The sequence below is a fragment of the Dromiciops gliroides genome, chromosome 6 (genome assembly GCF_019393635.1).
Source record: "Dromiciops gliroides isolate mDroGli1 chromosome 6, mDroGli1.pri, whole genome shotgun sequence".
Lineage (NCBI taxonomy): Eukaryota > Metazoa > Chordata > Mammalia > Microbiotheria > Microbiotheriidae > Dromiciops > Dromiciops gliroides.
The window spans coordinates 136,812,892-136,836,761 of record NC_057866.1 but is presented as its reverse complement, the minus strand read 5'-3'; the positions used below and the strand labels follow the sequence as shown (position 1 = coordinate 136,836,761).

The following is a 23,870-nucleotide window of genomic DNA, read 5'->3' as shown; positions in this document are numbered from 1 at the left end:
AATAGTTGAAAAGAATTAGTGCATTGCCTAGATACTAGAAAGAAATAGCTGAGGCATGAGAACATCCAGGATCAGTGTATTTATGTACATAGCTAGATACCTAGCTAGATAAAACTCCATCCGAATTAGGAAGAAACACACAGTGCAATACAGAACAACATCCATTGATGATTTTACTAGATATAACCTATTTCAGTGTTTCAATATATTTTTTATTTTAGATTTTTGTAGCAGAGAAGGCAGGTATAGCATTGTGGATAGTGATGTAGACCTTGGTTCAAATCCCATCTGTTACACACATTAGGCAGTTGTTCAATTAGAAGTCACATAATTTCAGTTGTCCCTAGGCAAGTCTTTACTACTATACCTTGCATAAGTTATTGATCTCAATTGGTAGAGGTAGTTTCTGCACAGGAGTTACATGTAGTAATGTAATCATTGTAATTCTGGATCCAAAATGTACATTAATTGTACATAATTATATATATATATATATATATATATATATATATATATATGTACATACACATACATATATATATAGATATATATGTATCTGTGTGTGTGTGTGTATATATATATATATATATATATATATATATATATATGTGCATGTGTATATATATGTGAGTATATACATATATAAGCTTTGGTCATGGAGTTGATGTTTTTTCCACTCTCCCCTACTTTGTTTTTTTTCTTCTTTCTTCTCATTTTTTTATTTGTAGACCTCACTCATAATGACACACACAGAAATATATATTGTGCTTCCTTTTTCCCTGATAGTTTCATCAGAACTCTTCTTTTTTCCTTAACCTCCTTTTGAAGGTCCTAAACCAATGAAGATTATAGATAAGAGACAGGAGAGGGGTAACTTGGTTCACTACTTGAAAAGTCAACTAAGATTTAAAAGAAGATGATATCCTTTCCATTTCTACATATTCAAACTGATAATAGAAACTTACATATATCCATTTTGGGGAAGATATTAAAGATGACAGAACACAAATTTTTCCCTTCTAACGAAAGCTGTATTTTCTATTTTTTTTTAATTGTATAGTGGGAAGAAATTGGAGAAGTGGACGAGAATTATGCCCCAATACACACCTATCAAGTATGCAAAGTCATGGAACAGAGTCAGAATAACTGGCTTCTGACCAGTTGGATCTCCAATGAAGGTGCTTCCAGAATTTTTATAGAACTCAAATTTACTCTGCGGGATTGCAATAGCCTTCCAGGAGGACTTGGGACATGCAAGGAGACTTTTAATATGTATTACTTTGAATCAGATGATGAAGATGGGCGGAATATCAAAGAAAACCAATACATTAAGATAGATACAATTGCTGCAGATGAAAGTTTTACTGAACTGGACCTTGGTGACCGTGTGATGAAACTTAATACAGAAGTCAGAGATGTTGGGCCTCTGACAAAAAAAGGATTTTACCTTGCTTTCCAAGATGTGGGTGCCTGCATTGCTTTAGTATCAGTGCGGGTATACTACAAGAAGTGTCCTTCTGTGGTTCGAAACTTGGCACTCTTTCCAGACACAATCACTGGAGCAGACTCCTCTCAATTGCTAGAAGTATCAGGCTCCTGTGTTAACCACTCTGTGACTGATGAACCACCCAAAATGCATTGCAGTGCTGAAGGAGAATGGTTGGTTCCAATTGGAAAATGCATGTGCAAAGCAGGGTATGAGGAGAAAAATGGCACCTGTCAAGGTAAGGTTTTTCAATTAGAGTTAGATTTACATTTAGATTTTCAAAGGAAGTTCAATTCAAGGGTTTCCTTTATGTATTTTTTCTCTGAAACTATTAGTTATAAGTGATATCTTACTTCCCTAATTTATAGAATTTGCGTCTCTTACATAATATGTAATGTAATACATTTTTCAGATTCATAATTAATGTTCATATTCTTAATGCCAATATAATGTATAATGTTTTGGAGTTCTTTCTGAAAAGAAAAGAAAATAAGGACTAAAGTTTTCATATGATTATTGCCTTCTTGTTTTTCTCCATGAAGTTGTATTCTACTGTCCTTCTGGATATTTCAAATTCAAATGCAAATCATAGAATGTGTGTATACACACTCGCATATATGCATATTCACATGGATATTTTTTCATGTATATATTAATATACATGTATATATGCATCTATATATACATACATGTTGTTAAATTATTGTAAAAAATAATAAAGGACTTCCAAATAAGTTTCAAGGGATAAATTACTTATACACAGCTAGAACACAATTTAATACACTTTAGAAAACATAAATAACATTACAGGTTTGATTTTTTAAATTATGTGACAACTTTAAGCACATGATAAGCAGATTATTAGAAAAATAACCATTTAAAGATAACATGAAGACAAAAAAGTTCATTTTGAAGCATTTTTCACTTGATGGTTGGTTTTTTTTTTCCCTTTGAATGCTTTCTTTTAAATTGAAGCTTGATAATGCATGTTCTCCTCATCATTTGAACATACTCTCATTTTGCCCAAAGTGCAATAAATTCCCTTTTCCCACTGGGAACATTTTTAATGACTTTTTGGTAAAATAGAACTTCCTTTATTCCAAAGAGAAGAGAAATCTTTGCAAAAATTAAAAACCTTTTTTACTATTTTTGACAAGGTTAGTAGACCGGTAGATCAGGGGAATACTCTAGACATGGGATGTACCTGCATTTCAGAAAACTCTGTAACATAGTCTCTAAAAATCCTTGTGGACAACATGGAGAAATATGGCCCATGTTATGGTGCAGCTTCTTTGAAAAATTATACTCCAAAATTAGTTGTTAATGGGTCAGTGTCAACTAGTAGAAATTTCCCTAATCCTATACTTCTAGGTTCTTGATGTGGCACTCTTCTGTTCAATATGTTATATTAGACTTGAATGAAAGCATAAGTGGCATACTGATCAAATTTGTGTATGACAGATAGCTGTTAGGGATAATGAATACATTGGGTAATAAAAGAAGGATCCAAACAGATTTTGACAAGCTAGAATGATAGGACAAATCTAACAAAATTAAATTGAATAGCAATATATGGAAAGCATCCAAAATGGTTGATTCAAAAATCAACTGGACAAGTATAAAATGAGAGAAACGTGTCTTAAGGACAAGGTGTCAAACTCAGTGATACCCAAGTATGGCCTGAAAAGATTAAAATGTAAGTGGGGAATCTTTAAAAAAATAAATAAAAATGCAATAAATCATATTTAATTATAATTCATGGTTTTCTAAGTTATGCTGTTTAGTGTTCTGTTTTTAGTTAACAGTTTATGTGATGAAAATCTTGATGTTTTATTGGATCACAAACTTACTTTGCTTCAATAGTTTAACTTGACAAACAAAAACAAAATGTAAATAAACAAACAACAAAAAGAACTTTAAAAAAAAAAAGAATGTTTTCTTGGCAGTTTAACAAATATTGAATACCAGAACAAGGAAGTATTCACTTTTAATTAGACCATCTTCACAATACTTTGGTCAGTCCCAAGTAGCACTGTCTTGGAAGGACTTTGGATATTTAGAGGACAGTGAGGGAGCTCAAAATCACACCTTATTACATTTAATTGAAGGGATTTAGGATGTATGTTTCATCTGTAGAATAGTGGACATTAGAAGAACTCTCTTTAAATAATTGGAGGGCTATTTTTTTAGAAATACATTTTTCTTTTTTCTAGACAATAGAAAAATTACACTTATAGTACATTGAAAAGAGCTATCTTGGGGGGCAGCTAGGTGGCACAGTGGATAAAACACTGGCCCTGGATTCAGGAGGACCTGAGTTCAAATCCGGCCTCAGACACTTGATGCTTACTAGCTGTGTGACCCTGGGCAAGTCACTTAACTCTCATTGCCTTGCAAAAAAAAAAAGAAACAAAGAAAGAGAAAGAAAGAAAAGAGCTATCTCAGGTGTAGTAGGTTTCCCTTTACTGCGAATCTTCAAAAACACCTTCGATGACCATTTCCCAGAAATGTTTTAAAGGGAATTCCTCCTTAGATAATGGGATGCATTAAATCAAGTTTTTTTTAAACCTAAAGTCCTGGTCTCCATGGACATATTTCACCCTTGGAAAGATTTCAAGGGTTCTGTGAAGTTACAGGGCAAACATAATTATGTATTTATTTTCACTAATCTATAAATGAAATATAGTGTTTCCTTTACTTATTATTTTAAAGATCTAACATTATTCATAGAAGGTGTCCATAGACTGCCCAAAGTGGCCACCATACCAAAGGTTAAAGGTACCCTCTACTAGATGATATGATAGACTTGGATGAAAATCCTATTTTCTACTTTCTACCTATGATTTGTGTGGTTCTCTCAATTTTTCCTTCTCATAGTTAATATCTAAATTTAAAAAAAATGAATGTGTCTCTTACTTGGTTGTATACATTTATTTTAACTAAAGTAATTAGGAAACTAAGGCATATTCAATGATGAGCCTGCACATTCCTTGAGTTCCCCAAGTGTATAATTTTTAAAACCATACCTTGTTTCTTTCACAAGTCAAATTGGCTTAAGTTTGTAAAGAACTTTTTTCTACAGATTGATTATTTTCGCAGGAAAACCCAACTACTGAATGAGACCATAAATCACAGTGGATTCCCTTAATTAATTCTTTTACAAAATGCATAACAAAGTATTTGCATTTCCTTTCTTAGTTGAAGGCTCCCCCTGCCCTACTTAGTTACCAATGAAGTAGAACTACATTTCCATGTTATCTATATTCCTTCATTCTGGGATAGTAACATATGTGAGAAGTTTTATTTAACTAAGAATTGGATGCTTAATTTACTGAAATTCTGTTAGGTTAAATTTGTCAAAGGGGTACATAAAGTTTTGTCTATCACAGGATTTAAAAGAAGTTATCACATTTGCTATATGTATACATACATATATTTTTCAGCTATAAATGGCATCCCTTTCTGGGAGCAGTCTTCTTTGTGAGAGCCGATATTTGTAACAGTATCAAATATGAGCCTACCAGAAGCTGTAAAAAACATTTTCCAAATTTTATTTTCTTAAACACTGCAATGGAAATGAAATGAAATGGAATCATCATTTCCATTTCTGTTTACTTGTTTTATTTTGTTTGGAAGCTACATTTTAAAGTAAAATACCTTCTATTTGACTATGGAAGTTAAGTTAATGATGCAATGATATCAGAATAATTATCCCTTTAAGCTTCATTGAAACTGAATGAAGGATTCACTTATTTCTTTTTTTTTTTCTTTTTTTTGGGGGGCACTTATTTCTTTTGTTTTGGTCACTTATTTTTTTGAAATATATATTCGGGGAGGAAAATCTTTAAATGAAGTGTTTGGAAAAAGGTAGCATACTATAACAATTGTAGTCTGACCTACTTTTTACAGGCTTTGAGTAACATACCTCCTTCTCTTCCTTTCTTTTCTTCTTCATTTCCTGCTTCTAATGAAGAGGGGGCAATAAACTGGAAAGATTAGCCTGAAGAAACTGGGCTTATGTGGATAGGGAAGCCTTGTAAGCCAATTGTGACATTGGGCAATATGGCACAGGGCCTAGAAAGTTGAACTTAGAGGAATGAAGGTCTGAATTTAAAAACAACCTCTGACACTTATTGGCTGTATGACCTTGGGCAAGTTATTTAAAGTCTTTCTATTACAATTGTCTAATATGTAAAATGTAACTACTAATAACTGTACTATCACAGATTTGCATGTCTCAGAAGAGAAATTGCATGTAAAATACTTCAATTACTTTAGTGTGTTGCATCTTACTTACAATGCTGTTGTTAACTTAGTTTAAGCAATGGCAAACTAGAACACAGCATGTACCCCGGAAGTTTTATCTCCTAAGTATGAGTGCATCCTTTAATCTTTCTGGTCATCAGATTCTTTACCTTAAAATAAGAATGCTGGACTAGATCATCTATTGAGGTCTGCTCTACCATAGAAGTTATGAATATGTGATTTTCATTGTACCAGTAGCCAAGGAGACAACATTTTTCCCTGCTCCCTTCATATTTCATTTTCTTCCTCTCTAATATTGTCTTTCTCATCTCTTTTTTTTCTTATACCTCATAATATGTCCATTTAGAGTCATCAACCTGGAAAACTTCCTATGAAAGTCTCTGTGCTCTAAAATTACCTCTTCTCCCACCTACACGTATTCATTCAATCATCCATTCACTCAAAACATTTATGTAGCATCTACTATATTCAAGCTACTTTGCTAGGTGCTATGGGAGATACAAAACCCACGAGATATGTGGTTTCTATCTTCAATGACCTTATATTATATTACAGATGTACTTTATCTGAGATTTTTGAATATTTTTTATTATTTTGATTACCATATTCCAATATAATTTATTTTCTTTATATTTTATTTTGTGTATTTAAAAACTTTATTCCGATAACGTGTTCATATACTTCCTATACTGTACACGTACATGCACACATGCACATGCCCATTTAAATGTATGCACATACATTTAAGAACCTTTTTCTAGTAGAAAAGCTTATAATATAAAGAAAAAATTCTCACTTAGTGAAAGTTCCAGGTATATATAGATTCAACCCTCTTTGTTTGTTACTATGTAAATCAATCACACTTTGAGGCACTTTGGAGTGATAGAAAGTGTGCTGGACTCAGTCAAGCAAATCCTGCATTCATATCCTTGATTTGTTACTTACATACTGTGTGACTATAGACTAATCGCCTAACCTCTATGAGTTGTAGTTTCCTTCTCTTTAAAATAAATAACAGGATCAAAGATTTAGAGCTACAAAGCAGGTTACTTAGGCCCAAAAATGTTGTGATTTGGCTAATATCATAAAGCTAGTAAATGGCAGAGCTGATGTTTGAACGAAGGTGTTAATGCCTCCAAATCTAAGACTATTTGCCCTGTAGCACATTACTTTTTTAAAATTTAACTTCTCTGAAGACAAGTTTATTAATCTGAAAAAGGAAACTAATAATATTCTGGGATACCTATCTCTCAGAGTTTATATAAGGCTCAAATGTCTTCTTTGAGGCAACTTCCTAGTGGCTACTGACTAGATTGGAATGGTTTTCTGGACATCTAAGTTCATGGAATGTCCCATGCCTATGGAGTCTGGCCCCTTCAGACTTTGTCCCAAGACTGCAAAATTACTACACTCTATTCTTCTGACTAGTTGTTTTTCCATATGGAATCAAGTTGGGGTGGTGGTGGAGCACTATGTCTACCCGAGCTAAGTCCTATAGTATATTCACTGAGTATCTTGTCTATGATATTGCTAAATAAATCTCAGTAGCTAATTACGGAATTATATTTGAGAATCTCATTTTGTTTCAAGACCAAAGAACAGGGTTCCAGGCTGAGTCAGAAATAGCCATTACACTCACTGTGCAAGATCAATTATTATTTTATTCCCTGTTGCCATTTCTCCTAGAAGGAAGAAAAAACCTTTACTCACAGGTGAATCTGAGCCATTGGGCAATGAATCTGACCAAGGTATAAATGCATAGAATCATGATGTGTTCATCATTGAGAAGACTTTGTGTTACCCAACCTTCCAATACCACTTAAGTAAAAGATAATACTTTACATTTAACTCAGGATAATAGTTGACAAAGTTTATTCCACACATATTATTTCAAGTTAGTCTCATAACAACACTGTGAATTAGTTAGGATGATTATTTTTTTTTTATTTTAGGGGAGCAAATTGTGGCATATGTTAAGTGAATTTCCAAAGATCAGAGAGAAGCTAAGTGGTAGAACAAATATTCAAACCTAGGTTTTCTGATTCCAAGAGCAGTAGCCTTTTTCATACTGCTTTTCTTTTTAAAAAATAATTTCTGGGATAGAGATTTTGGTTTGGCACAGCACACAAGGAATATTTGAAACCACAAATTATGAATCTGGAAATGCATAAGAGCTTCTGTATAATCTCAGGCAAATGAATACTCACATATTTATGTGGTTTGAGGCTGACTGTGTAGTTTATGGAGATAGCTCTGGGCTTTGCCAGAGTCAGTAGTCATGTTGGCCAAGTCAGAAATGAAGGATTTTTTGAATATTTCTATGCATTGAACCCTATTCTATAGTACTACTAGTCACCTCAGAGCTGAAGTGAAAGTGTAAAATTATCCAAGGCAACAATCTAGGAAAAGTAAGAACTATGGATAGTGGAAGATTACAATTTGGAGAAAGAATTTCTGTGTGTGCTAGGATACTTAATGGCAGTTGTAGAGAATAATTCCCTTCAACAACACATCAGAATAGACATGTAAGTCCAGACTTTGCAGTTTCTGCCTTCAGTACTTTGCCAGAGGCATAGCACTGGTTTCTGACTCTGTGTGTTGGGAGGAGGGGAGAGAAAATGAAAAGAAATTTCCTTCCCCCAAGTGTTTTAGAATTGGCAGGCAGAAATTCTGGGATGAGGGGTGGGAAACAGTCATTGGGTTTTCTTTGAAACATTTAGCACTGCCTTATGAATACTACTTTAATTAGTATATTTTCTTATGATGCTCATCTGGGAGATTGGGAAAATTCAGTTTTGGTCTTCTCTCCACCCACCTACCAAAACATCAAGACAGATCCAAGGCTTAGAGACTTCCCTCTATGTGGATCATTTTTCACAAACCAATGTTTCTCATTTTCTCTGCCCAACCCCATTAACAACTTGAATCCTTATTTATAGAACTGTGCATCAACACAGTATTTGGTTTGGGTATTTTTGTCTGACTTTCCTCTTTTTAGGAATTCCCCAGACACACCTTGGCCAGGGTCTCCGAAAAGATGTATGTATCCCTGGCAAAATTCTCAGACACTGTAATTTAAGCTTGTGTTGGGAACTAAAGAAAGGCATCTTGTCAGGATTGTTCCAAGCAGTGGGAAGTCTTTTGATATTTGTTTGAATTTTAGCAGCAAAGGAAAAAAATGTCCCTGAAGTAGCAAGTCTCATGTGTTCAGCAGCAGATGATAGTTTCATTATAGAGGATGGGCCTCACAGAGCCTCAGAAACACATGATAACCATGGAAATACCTTTTGACTAAAACCCACTAATTGGCAGGAGTATTTTCATTTTATCTTCTTGTCATTTTTATTTGAGAAGAAAAGTACAAAATAGATAAATGATAGATGTTTACTTGAAGTTTGGTGCAATGGGACTTAGAACTATAAATGAGCATATCAATTTCTAGCCTTTTAATTTGTGGATCTCATTAAAAAAATCCCTTTCATAAAATAATGTGAGGGACAGGTATTAGAGGCCGTTTCTAAGTTCTCTTCCAGATCAGAAATTTTTTTCCACATTCTGATTACGAAATGTGACTTAGGCCTCAAAAGTTCCAGAATGAAAATATGACTTTCCAAAATGAAATTGAGTTTAGCAAATGGTGTGTAGCCTAGACTAAAAAGTATCCATTGTTCTTTCCAGTTTACAGGAGTCACTGATTCCCTAGGTTTTCTTACAAAGCTTCAGTGACCACTTGTATGTTGTAGTGGGTATTCTTTCTGAGTATCAATTGTACTCTATGGCCACTAAGGTCCTTTCTAAACTTTCAAATTTTGTAGTCTATGAACCATAATTCTTTTATTGATTAAATAAGTCATCACCAAACATTTTCTGAATGCCAAGAGGATATTTAGGTGAAATTAAATCCATGTGTTTTTATTCAATGTCTACTTTATTCAAATAAATAATAAACTGCTTTTTGAAAGCTTCAAATTTCTGGGCCTTATTTACATTATTTTTTGATATGATTCTAACTCCTGAAGATTTATAATATTTGATGTTAATTTTTGTTTCTCATAGAGATTAATTATTTTTTATCAAAATCATGCTTGTTACTTGGCTGTACTCAATCATGTACAAATGATTACTCATAATTTGACTTACCTCAGATGCTGGAATTGGATTCAGGAAGACATATTCAAATACTATCAAAATGCTTACTATCTATTTGTGAGACTTTCTGCAAGTCACTTAACTGAACAGACTTTCATTTGTGTCATCCTTAAAATAGGAATAATGATTGAAACATTCAGAGAGCTATTGTGAGGAATAGTGAATGTATTTTTCCTTTCATATGTATAAGTAGGTTACCTTTCATATGGTGTTACATGGTTATGAAGCAATTTCATGCACAACATATCCTAAGACTCTCATAGCAATCCTCTGATAGTATCAATAGTATTATTCCCATTTTACAGATGAAGAATCTGAGGATCAAAGAGATCAATTGGCTTGCTAAAAATCTTACACATTGATGGCTAAGTGAGGACTTTAACTCATAGTTGTTGGCTTCAAGTCCACAATTAGTTTAACTACACCATGCTGCTTATCTTCTTCATAAATATACCTCTTATTTATCAACTCCTTTCCCATTAGATTTTAAAAGTATTCATTTGTGGAGTACTGCATGAAACTAAAACTCCTTAAGGCTTTCCTAGTTTTAAGCAAGTTTTTCAGAGTAGAAAATATAGCCCTAATATAAAGTGCTATTTAGTTAGGATTAAATATGTGTATATGCTTTATGTATCATATAACAGATATGAACACCATGTATTTCATGGTATTTGATGATATAATAAAAATTAGGAAGATACTATACCAAAATGTTATAAAATAGACATCCCCCCTGAATTAGTTAATAATATGAAGTTATTTATGTAATTACTAGTGAAAATATGTTCTTCCTACTAATTGTTTTGACAATAATCATTGTACATATGGCTTTTTAAAGCTCAATTCTTAGTCTTAAGATTCCTGTGATTTATATGTGTGCAATATAGAAATTATATATATAATATATATCTAAATTCATATACTTACATATATATTTCCCATTCTATATAAAATTGGCAAGTATTACAGGAAGATTTTTTTTAGTTATGTTTTAGGCACCAAAGCAAATATTCCATTATTTTGACAATTGTTAGGTATTATGAATCAATGATTTATATGGCAAAATTTAGAAACCAGAGTAGTGATTTCATTTCAATGTTCCACTGTTGCTACAGTTGTCAGAAATTTATTTTTATAGAACATGAACTGTCCTGAATGGCTATTTCTATCAAATTTTGTCAAAATGAAGTCACTGTTTTCTTTGTGAGACAATCATGGGACAAACCAGAGTAGGTTGTGGGGGAGCCAAAAATTGAGGATTCAAATAGATCAGAGGTTCTTAATCTGGAGTCTGAATATATTATACATACACATGTATGTATAATATATGTGTGTATACATACATAAGTATGTGTACATGTACACACAAACAGATGCATATTAATGTTACCTTATTCTCTTAAACATATCATGTGGAAAAGGAGTCTATAGATATCAAAAGACTGTCACAGGATTCCATGACACACATCAAGGTTAAGACCCAATGGAATAGATAGTATAATGTTACTGCAGCACCATGTCTTACAATGAAACCATTGTTTCAGCTCCTTATTTCCTGCCCTACTATTAATTTATTCTCCATTATCACTTTGTCTCTCTCTGTTATTTCTCTATTAGAAAATTTTAGTATAATTCAGGTAATAACTATTTCTAGATGGGGAATGAGGGAATCAAAATGTACTTTGAAACATATTCATTATTTAATTTTAAAAGGTATTTTGCCTTTTTTAGGGGGAGGGGAAGAAAGCATTTATTAAAATGTGCATTTCCATACATACAAATTCACTCTAGTGTTTGCAGCAGTGCAAACAACTTTAACTCTGTAAATTGTAAATTGACTAGTTGTTTAATTCTTTTCAGAAATAAATTGTTTATTGGATCAATTCCATTTTTCTAGGTCCTTTTCCCCTACTTATTCACTAGTATTGTTTCTAATGAAATTCACACCATTTTTATGGAGTCATTTGAATTTCTTACAGCCTAGAATTGTTAGCAAAATCCATTTTGTAAATTTCTGCTTTTTATTTAAGTGAAAATGTTTCACTGAAGTAATAGAGTTCCCATAAATTAAATGTTGCCTGCTGAGTTTTCTTGTGAGTTGGTTGCTGACTTACTCAGATGTAAGGCAAGACCACTAATCTTCATCAGTTGCTGGTGGAATGAAGTAGTAATTTGAAATTAGCCCTGGATAATTATAGTTTCACTTTTACCAAATAGTGGAAAGAGATTTAGATTGTGGGTGACTGCCAAAGTCATTCACACTGAAGAAGGTACATAGTACATGCTAAAATACAGGGTAAGAGGGAATAACAAGCTGAGTACCTAGTGGATAAAAAAAGCATTTATTAATTCTCCAACTGGGATATGATTGCACAGCAAGTATAAAGTTGATGGAAATAAAACAGAGACTTAACGAAAAGGTCTGAATTCAAACAAATATATCAGTGCAACAAGGAACTGCATGTCTATCCTTATGCTTTTGGAACATTTTTAGAATTAAGAGAGAAGTACCAGGAAGATGATGCATTAAGTGCTCATATAATTATGTGCTATAGAGCCTAATTAATTTCAATTAGAGACACTATCAACTAACATCAAAGTGGTTGAATTGTTTAGCTTTCAATGTTTTTTTTTCTTTTAACCAGAGGAAGAGGTGTACATTTTATATTTCAAAAAAGGATGGTTATTATATAAGCTAGCAATATCTTGCTATTATATACACACACACACGCATGCAAAAGTATATAGTTTATTAATACTAACTTCTCTAGCTGCTCAATAATACCTTCACTTGAAGATATTAGATGAGAGAAACATTACATTCCTCCCATCTTTTTTGGTGGGAGGGGTTATATTTTGCCCATAAATAGTTTAGTTGAATGGGATAGAGGCAGGGGACTAAACTTGTAACTTGGATACTATAGGGAAATGAGAAAATTCATTCTACCAATGAAGGTTGGCTACTTCTCTGAAATTTATAGCCTTAAAATATTGCCTGCAGAATTAAGATGAGATGCCTTGCTCAGATTCATACATTCAAAAACTAGTAGAAATGGTACTTGAATCCAGGTCTTCCTGACTTCAAGACCAGCTCTCAATCCTTTAGGCTACCATGCTTATCATGGTATTAGTTCAATATTAGCACAAAATTTCATTCTACTTATTAGTATCTTACTCAAGAAAAGAGAAATTCACATCTAACAATAATTAAGTGACTACTGAGTAGATACTTTGCTGGACAATGGAGATATAAAGATAAGTAATGGAAGTGATTGCTGTATCTCAGCTTGGGATTCCTTGAGAAGTAAGGGAGACTCTGACCCATTAGCAGTTCAACAAGACAAGAGGTGAAACAGTGATTTTCCGAACTGAAATTAAAAAGGAATTTATAAACACTTAGGATATTTGGTTGCTGGTAGCAGCTTCATCTTTCTAGAGAAAAAATTTGACTTTAATAACTTGTTCAGGCCAACCTGGAGTATACAACCAATCAGCAACATTCAGAGACATTTGAATGGACAAATGGGATAAAGGCTATGACAACAGGCTATTCTCTACTTACTTGCAGGCTATAACATTAGTGGACTGCAGATGTGTATCTAAAGATTGACATGTACATCAGGATTTTATATATTCAGCCTAAGCTGGATAGAAGCAGTTGAGTCAGATCTTGTTATTAAATCTCCTGAAGAATGGGGGCATTTGGTTTAGGTTTACACACACACACACACACACACACACACACACACACACACACATATATGTGTGTGTGTGTGTGTGTATGGGGGTATGTTTGTGTATGCATATATGTATATATGTATATGTGTACATATATATAATTTATACATGAATATTAATATTATATATTTATTTAGAAATTCATGTTTAACAAATAATAACTTTAAGTTAAATAACTTTGAATCACATTGATATCTATTTCAGACTCTCGTACACTAAGAAATCATGACAAATGTTAACTTTAATTCAGAATAAAAATAGTTAAAATGTAAATACATCAGAATTTCCCTTATAATTCTGATTTTAAGGAGGTAGGACTGGTTGATGGTATACAAGCTTTTAAGTGTATAATCACTGACTGAATAATACCTTTTATTTGTCTGGTATTTTCAATTATTTCAAAGCACTTTTAAATATATGTTGTAATTTTAATTGTGCTTTTGCATGTGAGTAATGAGAAGTTCCATGTATAATGCTGGGGGAGGGGGCAATTCTACCATAATTAAATGAAGGCTATTTACAACTGTGTTTCCCCTCTTATTTTTCCTTCTTGAGAAATCTTTTCAAATGAGTTTCTTTTAGGTTATAACTGACCTTTAAACAAAGATGAGTAAGGTTTCTTACAAATAGCTCAGGAAGTTCATTTATAGATTATAAGGGCATGAAGATTGAGAATGTCATAAGAATTTCCAGGAGGAAAGATAATCTATGTCAATTAAACTACAATACATTTCACTTCAAGATGTTTTTTGCTTTGACTATGCCCAGATATATTTTGTTTTAATTAATTTTTAGAGATGAGCATATATTATAAAAGTATCTTCCAATAGCAAAACATTGGTTAATATTTGAACAAAATCAAAATAAGAAAATGGATTTCACAATTTATTATTTGCTTTATGTTCTATGAAGGAGATATAGAATTTTTCTCTTTCTTTTTTTGCAGGTCAATGAGGGTTAAGTGACTTGCCCAGGGTCACACAGGTATTGATTGTTGAAGTATCTGAAGTTAGATTTGAACTCAGGTCCTCCTGAATCCAGGGACTATGTTTTATCCACTGTGCCACCTGGCTGCCCCCTAGAAAATTTTAATAAAATTGACTCTTAGCTTTTGGAATTTCTAGTCTTATAAGATGAGAAGAAACTATACAGATAACTATGAGTTAAAAAAAAAGAGAGAAACAAGATATATGATTTAGAGAGAGAGAAAACTTCTAGGTAAGGGTCAGTGATAGAAAGGTTCTGACTAATATGACATCAGGAGTGGGTTCAAGGAGGCAGTTTCATTTGAATTGATCTTTAAGTAAAACCTTTTTAAACTTTGGGTTGTGACTCATGTAACTGAACATGGGAATCATGAAAAATTTGATAACAATAAAAGTTTATGCATATTTATTATATATATACCTGCAGTTCCATAAAAATTTCTCCAGTAAAAATGGGTCATGAGTGGGAAAAGTTTAAGAAGCCCTGCTTTAAAGTATGAGTAGGAATTCAGTAGTCAAATTAGGCCATTGGAATAGTGTGAAAAATAGCATGTAGGCATTATTAGCATTTCTAAGAAAGAGAGGAATCCAGTTGGTCTGGAACAAAACAAATAAGACTGGGAACCATCTGAGAAAAAAAGTTGAATAAGTTCAATGATATCAAATTGTAGAGTGCTTCTGGAGGTGGAGCCAATATGGCAGAATAGAGAAAGCACTCAGCTGAATTCTTACATTATTTCCTTCTAAACATCTTTAAAATAACCCCTGAGGGGCAGTTAGGTGGCACAGCAGATAAAACACCCATCCTGGATTCAGGAGGATCTGAGTTCAAATTCTGGCTCTGACACTTGACACTTACTAGCTATGTGGCCCTGGGCAAGTCACTTAATGCTCATTGCCCACATAAACAAACTAACAAACAAAGGAATGGTTGAATGAATGAATAAATAAATAAATAAATGAATAAGTAAATAAATAAATGAATGAATGAATGTATAAATAAATAGATGGATAGATAAATGAGTGAATGAATAAATAAATAAATAAATGATTAAATAAATTAATAAACAACAAACAAATAAATGAAGGAATGAAAAAACAAACAGATAAATAAATAAAATAAAAAAAAAAACACCTGAAATCAAACTCTTGAGTGGCAAAACCAACAAAAGGTCAGAATGAGGCATGCTTCCAGTCCCAGACAGTTTTGGAGATCAGAAAGAGAAATCTGTGCCACAATGTGTCACAGATTGACCCAAAGTCCACATGGATGAAACACTATTCTTTGGGCCAAAAAATGGTGATAGAAGCAGCAACATCTTTATATTTCAAGACAGAGACAATAAGATTTGTCAACAAGTCAGAAAGAAATTAAAGGAACTCTTTTGAAAGTTTTGGATACAGGATGTGACACTGTTTTGGAGCTCCATTGCCTCTACCTACTTCCAAGGGATCAGGAACCTTGAGAAACAGTATCAGTTCCTTATGGGAGTTAAATGATTATTTTGGGATGATTTGAAAATGTATGGTTGAGAAAGAGGGATGCCCTGGGAAAGGAGGAAGGGAGAAGAAAAATGAGGAAATTATCTCATATAAAAGAGATATGCAAAGGAGAACTTTCATAGTTGAGTAAGAAATGATGTGTATGTGGGGGGTGTCAATAATTTGATGTCATTCCATTTTAAATTGGTTAAATGATGGAAAATTTACAAACATAAATGTGTATATATATATGGATATATATATATATAAATATATAGTCTCACACACATTTATACACATATGTGTATATATGTGTGTTTATACACACAAAGTAAAATTATTTTAGAAATCTGTCTTACTGTAAAGGGCTAAAATTCTAGCTATACTATCTAAAATCTAATGAGTGGTCACCAATGAATTATAAGCTTTAGCAAGATTTAGATTTTTAAGCATTTATTAAGGAGAATAAGAATTTGGTGAAGAAAGAGAGAAAGGCCTAGATTCATCTATTAAAGGGAGGGAAAATTTCTGGCTCCACTCTCCACCAGAGTCCTGACAAAAGAGAGTGGGAACACCCTCCTCGCCCCCTCTTCCTCCCACAAGCAAATGTCACTTCCTGACGCCAAAGATCCAGATGTCTTGCCCTCAGAAGCCTTCTCTTCATGGTGGAGCTTTGCTACAGTAAGGCTCCAGCATGTGGCATCATTTCAATCATTACATTACCCAACAATGAAGTAGGAGAGGAAGAGGGATAAGGGAAAGAGTAGAGTAATAAAAGAGAGGGCACATAAAAGTAGACAGTGGTTAGAACCAAAAAACAAACTTTAGAGGATGGGCAGGATAAAAACAGAAAGAGCGGGCAGCTAGGTGACACAGTGGATAGAGCACTGGCCCTGGAGTCAGGAGGACCTGAATAGTTCAAATCTGGCCTCAGACTCTTAACACTTACTGGCAGTATAGCCCTGGGCATGTCATTTAATGCCAATTGCCTCACCAAAAAAACCTCAAACAAACAAACAAAACAGAAAGAAAATAATAAACAGAAGAAAATAGCATGAAGGGAAATACTAGTAATCATTACTTTGAATGTAAATGGCATGAACTTCCCCATAAAATGGAAGCAGATAAGATGGATCAAAAACCAGAATCCAACTTTTTTTTTTTTTTTACAAAAACACACTTGAAATAGAGAGCTACATGCAAATTTGAAATAAGGGCCTGGAGCAGAATAAAGTATGCTTCGTCAGAAGCTTCAAAAAAAAAAAAACACAAAAAACAGGGTCAGCAATCATGGTCTCAGACAAAGCAAAAGCAAAAGTAGAACTAGTTAAAAGGGACAAACAGAGAAGTTAAATCTTGCTAAAAGGAACCATTGACAATGAAGTAATATAAATACTAAACATAGGAATCTAATGGCATAGAATCAAACTTCTTAAAGGAAAAGTTAACTGAATTACAGGAGAAAATAGACAATAAATTATAGTAGGGGTGGACCTCAACTTTCCCCTTTCAGATCTAAACATAAAATAAATAAAAAAAGAAGTCAAAGACCTAAATAGAATCTTAGAAAAGTTATTTGTGATGGACCTGGAGAAAAGAGAATAGGAAAGTGCATTTAGCACTTTCACACACACAAATGGCCATGTACCGGGGCATAAAAACCTCATAACCAAATGAAGAGAACAAGAAATATTATTGAATGCATACTTTTCAGATGACAATACAACAAATATTACATTCACTAAAGGGCTGTGGAAGCATGTATTAAAATTAATTGGATACTTTTAAAAATTAAATTAATCAATATTTTTCTCAATTATTATTTTCCATATAACAAGCTCATGATTTTATTTATTACATTCAATGTTTTCATTCTTTAACTTTCAATTCTATTAAACTCTCCTTTGATTTTCAGGATTTCCATTTTAGCATTTAAATGGAAATTTTAAATTTGTTCTCCTGTGTACTTATATTTGTTTCATTGCTTGTTTGTAGATACATGCTCCAAATATTGACATGATTTTTCTTTCTTTGAGATATACATTTTCCTCCAAGTACTGCTGTGGCTGCATCCCACACAGTTTGGGATGTTTTCTCATTGTTGTCATTCTCTTTAATGCTTCCATAATTTGTTCTTTGACCCATTCATTCTTTAGGTTAAGATTACCTTTTAATTTTAATGCACCACCAATATGGATGAAATTAAAACAAATATTAGTATTTATTTTGCAAAATTATATGCCAGTAAAACTAAGTAAAATGTATGAATATTTACAAAAAAATGTAAACTACCCACAATACCAGAAGAAATAGAATACCTTATCTCAGAAAAAGAAATTGAATAAACCACCAATGAGCTCCCTAAAAAGTCCCCAGGATGAGAGGGATTTATAAGGGAATTTTACAAAACATTTAAGGAATGACTAATCTCAATATTATATAAAATATTTGAAGAAAATGCTAAAGGAATTTTATCAAATTCCTTTGATGACCCATGTATACTTCTTCCTTTTTTTTTTTTTTTTTTTTTTTTTTTTTTTTTTTTTTTTTTTTTTAGCGAGGCAATTGGCATTAAGCGACTTTCCCAGGATCACACAGCTAGTAAGTGTTAAGTGTCTGAGGCCGGATTTGAACTCAGGTACTCCTGACTCCAGGGCCGGTGCTCTATCCACTGTGCCAACCTAGCTGCCCCAACCCATATATACTTCTGATACCTATACAAAGGAAAGCAAAAAACTGAGAAAGAAAACTATAGACCAATTTCCTTAATGAATATCAACGAAAAATTTTTAAAGAAAATGCTAACAAGGAGAATACATCAAATAACATAGACTATAGCCATATGTGATTTATCCCAAGAATGCAATATTAGGTTCAACATTAGGAAAACTACGAACAAAATTGACCATATCAATAGTAAAAATGAAAAAAAAAAGCATAATTATTTCAATACATGTAGGGGAAAAAAATAACCTTTGACAAAATATACACCCAAACCATAAAAATACCAAAAAAAACATAGGAACCTTTCTTAAAATGATGAATAATATATTTGTAAAATCCAGTGCAAGCCTTATTTTTAATGGGGATACAATTCAAGTTGTCTCAGTGAGATTAAAGGGAAGCAAGGTTTTCAATTACCATCACTATATTATTCAAGATTGTACTAGAAACACCAGAAATGAACAAGAAAAATAAATTACAATAAAAATAGTTGAGGAAAAAAAAAACACAACCAAAAACTATCACTCATTGAAGCTGATTTGTGAACCCTTGAGGATAATTTAAAAAAATTAATTTAAATAATTGAGTCCAGTTTTCCATTAGTCATGTTGAAGGGTACCAGGGATATGAGTGGAATATTAGAAGTATTGAGGAACAATAATGGCTCATTTGAAATTTTGTCTATAAAGTACAAGAGATGGCATTTCATTTGGAGTTAGATTGCCTAGGAACAAATCTTGGCCTTTCCATTGAATGTCTTGGAACAAGCCACTTATCCTTTTTCTGATCATGACAGAAATTTCAAAGTGTGACAAGGAGAGGGGTCAACCAAAATAGAGTCAGCTTCAAGAAGAATAGTCATTTAGAATTGAGAAGCACATTTCAAAGGAGACAGTATTGACATGCAACTAAGGAAGTGAGCCAGATGACCAGGTTTGGGAAATCAAAACAGACATAAATCCCCTTTAAAAATATTTTATGCTGAGGATCCACAATTTTATGCTTAACTTTTTCAGATAATACAGAAAGTGCTTTCAAATGTCCTTGTATGTACCCTTAATGGAGCCGACTCCCTTGGGCAAGGTTGTTCAGGAATGTTGAGTGGGAATTAACAAAATATTCAAATTCTTCAAATGTCTCAGAAGTAAATTTGCTAAAATGGATGACTAATTAAGTAGAATTTAGGTAAGCAACAGACGTAAAAATCATGCTCATAGAGCTTTAGAGGTGAATGGATCCTAGTTTTAATCATGTTCATCTTGGTAATCTGACTTTTGTCCATTAGTTTTGAAAGTGTTACTTTAGAAACATTAGTTTCCTATGAGCTCACCTTTCCTAAGATAACAATGTTTGTATTGAAGGTTGCTTAATTTAGAGAATCCGTTTTGAGGACCTTCATTATGGTGTACATTCATAAGCACCACCCAAATTTCTGCAGTAACAAGTTCAGTCTGTGTAGAAGACTTAACAGTATAAAGTGAGGATTTTATCTTTTGAAAAATGAAAGGAAAAAGCAATATGTTCATTAGGGATCTCAAAGATGGGTGATTGCCTTTGTTCAGCATTAAGATATGCTCTAAGTTTCAATCTATTTTTCAAAGTTATTTTCAAGTGGGAGGGGGAAGGTGTCTCAGAAAAAAAGTATTGTTTATGCTGTCTAAAGCCTTTGGTAAATTGTTAGTGGTCCTTTTTAATTGCTATTGTCATTTATAAATTCTAATGAAGAGAGGGAAAAAAGCATAACTTCTCTCTTTCTTCATCTGGGAGCAGTAGTTAACTAGTAGCCATTAATGAAAGAAGAAATAAGTATTAATCTGCTATAATATTTGGATTAAATCATTTGCACAAAACTTAGAAAATCTTTCTTCTTATCCATCTTTTTCAGTACTCTCATTTTTCTTCCTCTTCCAGAAAATAAAATAAGGTTCTTTTGATAGTTAATTGATAAAATTCCTATTTTTAACATACTTCCCATCCTTCTGCCCATTATGCAAAAAAATCCACAAAATAAATCAGAGAACATGCAATGTATATTTTTCCATGAATTTATTTATTCTTTTTTGCTTATTCATTTCCTTTTCAACTCCCATTTGTTTATTCAGCGGACATATAACAAATGATTTTTGCATTCTGAGATAGAATGACATTTCTCAAGGGGTGCACATTTTCATCTCAAAGAGAGACTTGGAAAAAGAAAAAGGAATAAGAAAATACATTACACAAAAGAACTAATATGTTGCCTTGTTTGGATCTTTAAATTATTTTAACATGATATTAATAAATAATAAGGCAAATTTTCATATAATTATCAGGCATACACCTTGCTTCCACTAGTGAGTAACTCTGAGAAATAACCCAGTTTTGTTGTTATTTGCTAATTACCTTATATTTATTACCATAACATTATATCTTTCCTCCATAATAAGTAAGCATGAAGACAAATAAAGTTGGAAAATATGATATGGTTATGTGTCAGGTGGAGAGTGGGTATAGTTTAGACTTTTCTTTAATTCTTCAAGTATCACTTGGTTGTGATTAGCATATTATAGTACTCAATATTTTAATGGATTTGTGATTTCATAAATTTGAATGTTCCTTCCAATTATGCCAATTTAAATGCATCTATATGTATATTCTCATTCTGTTTTACTTTTGTCCAGGTACTTACACAAAAATATGATAGAGTCCAATCAATTTACTGGAAATCTTCTATTCCTCTTGACATTTCATGAGTACCAGTCAATTCCTCAGGTTATCCCCTTATCCCTTGCCATATTAACCATCTTATCATCTTTTCCTGGAATATATTTCTTTGGGCCGTGTTTTTTTTTGGGGGGGAGGTGAGGCAATTGGGGTTAAGTGACTTGCCCAAGGTCACACAGCCAGTAAGTGTCAAGTGTCTGAGGCCGGATTTGATCTCAGATACTCCTGAATCCAGGGCTGATGCTTTACCCACTGTGCCACCTAGCCGCCCATGGAATATATTTCTTAATGGCATCTTTTAGTCCTATTCTTTGAATTTCTCAATTGATTATATGTGCAACCTGTTTATACCTGCCATACAATCAATCAAATAATTAGTCAACAAGTACTTAGAGAGTAGCTGCTATGTGCCCGGGACCATTCTAGTGATATAAATTCAAAGAATGAAATAATCCCTACTGGCAGTGAGATTATTTTCTAGTTAGAGAGACAAATAATGATACATGCATACACATACATGCGCAGCAATGTATATCTGCATAAGCACATGCACATATGTATGTACAGAACATAAATATAAAATAATAATTGCAAGTATACATATATGTATATACACAGGCACATGTATATAATTGCATTTGGCCTTGCTACCTTTAGATAGACAGATAGATATGTTAAAATAAGGTCATTTGGGGGGGGGGCATCAATGTCGGGGTAGGTATAGAAACCAAGAAATGCTTCATTCAGAAGAAGCATCTTAAAAGAAGAAAGGTTCCCTAACAAGCCAGTTTAAGGAGCGAATATGTCCAAAACTTGGGGACACACACTCCCTCTATTGGCCTCAGTAGGATACTTACTTTCTATTTTTCAAATCTTTTTTGCATTCTATGTCTTTTAGCCATACAGTGTAAGAATTTTGGTCTTGCAAATTATGGCTCTTTGTTTCTAGGAGAAGCCTGATAACAGCAGTTTCCTGAAAGCAATTCATTCTAATTTATTCTTCCTACTTAATTATTTGTTCAAAATTCTCCATTAATGCTGTCTGTCCCAGATATACATACTAATGACCAAGCATCATAAGTGTCTATCCAATTGTATGTCAAAATCTGGGTAATTCTTCATTCACATGGTCTTTCCTTTGGATATCTAAGGCAAAGTTGTTTTGTTTTTATGGACTTCCTCTTGGAGGCTATCAAATGATTCAAGACCTTATGCCACCATTACAAGGACATTTATAAATATGAACATCTGAAAGATCTTTACTTTCATAAAGAATTGCTCTTCAATATGGACCCTGTGATGGATATGGATTCATTCAGTATTTAAAACTGTTATACTACAAGGTTTATACTTTTCATGCTACAAAGGCATGCAAACCCACTTAGCCATTCTTAGTAAATAATTTTTTTTCAAAAAAAGACAAAAAATTTTTTTGAAGATTTTTTCATCTATATCTCTGAAATTTTAGCAACTTAGTCATATCTAGATTTTTATCTTTAATCAACACTTAACTTACTGAGTGTGGATATGTGGATATATCTATATATACATATATATATGTATATATATTTCAAATGATTTATCTCAAAGCTCTCTTTTTACAAGAAAGAATTAAGAATAAAGTTATAAGATTCTAAAAGAAAATAATCATTGTTTTTTTCAGAATGGAACTAGATGGAAGGAGCTAGTTGTAATTTAAAACATCAAATAATAAGCTTCTTCTATTGTACTACCTCTCCCCCAGACCTAACTTATATGAAAGTCATCTCTCCCTTTCCCTTTCTCTTCTATCACTCTGACTGGAGCTTTTCATCACACTTATGTCACAGTCCCTTCTATCCTGTAATCATGTATTTGTCTTTCCCTTCATTCCATTTTGGCCTGCTTAAGAGTAGAATCTGCTTTTTCTATCATTGTATCTATAATTCCTAGACCTTAGTAAGTGCTAAGATTTTATGCATGAATCTAATCTGTTGAAATGGAACTTTTAAAAAATTATATTTAAATATTTTGGTTTTATTTCCTATTTAGGTGTGTGTATACATACACACACACAGAGACACATATATGTGTGTGTGTGTGTGTGTGTGTGTGTGTGTGTATCACATTGTATTTTTTAATAGCCTGTCCCTTATGGTGCTGATCAGCTTATGTGAACCACTAGGAAGTCATCTGTAAGAATTCAAGTGATGTATTTTATATCCTTTGATCTTGTCAGAGATAGTAGATGACTTTTTGCCCAATTTGAGTACCACTAAGGTGCAGGTTAAAACAGAACCATAAAAGAAAGGAAAAAAGGAACCACTATTAGTGGGAAGCACCAATTAGAGCAAATA

At 32.9% G+C, this 23,870-nt stretch overlaps 1 protein-coding gene across 10 annotated transcripts in view; it reads left to right on the top strand.

Annotated features, from left to right (window-relative positions):
- Nucleotides 1-23,870, top strand: part of EPHA5 (EPH receptor A5) — a 522,081-nt gene that overhangs the window by 116,837 nt on the left and 381,374 nt on the right. For all 10 annotated transcript variants that reach the window (XM_043970528.1, XM_043970532.1, XM_043970530.1 and 7 more), the window contains exon 3: nt 1,061-1,724. In XM_043970528.1, the coding sequence (XP_043826463.1) occupies nt 1,061-1,724 (664 nt within the window). The remainder of the gene's footprint in view (nt 1-1,060; nt 1,725-23,870) is intronic.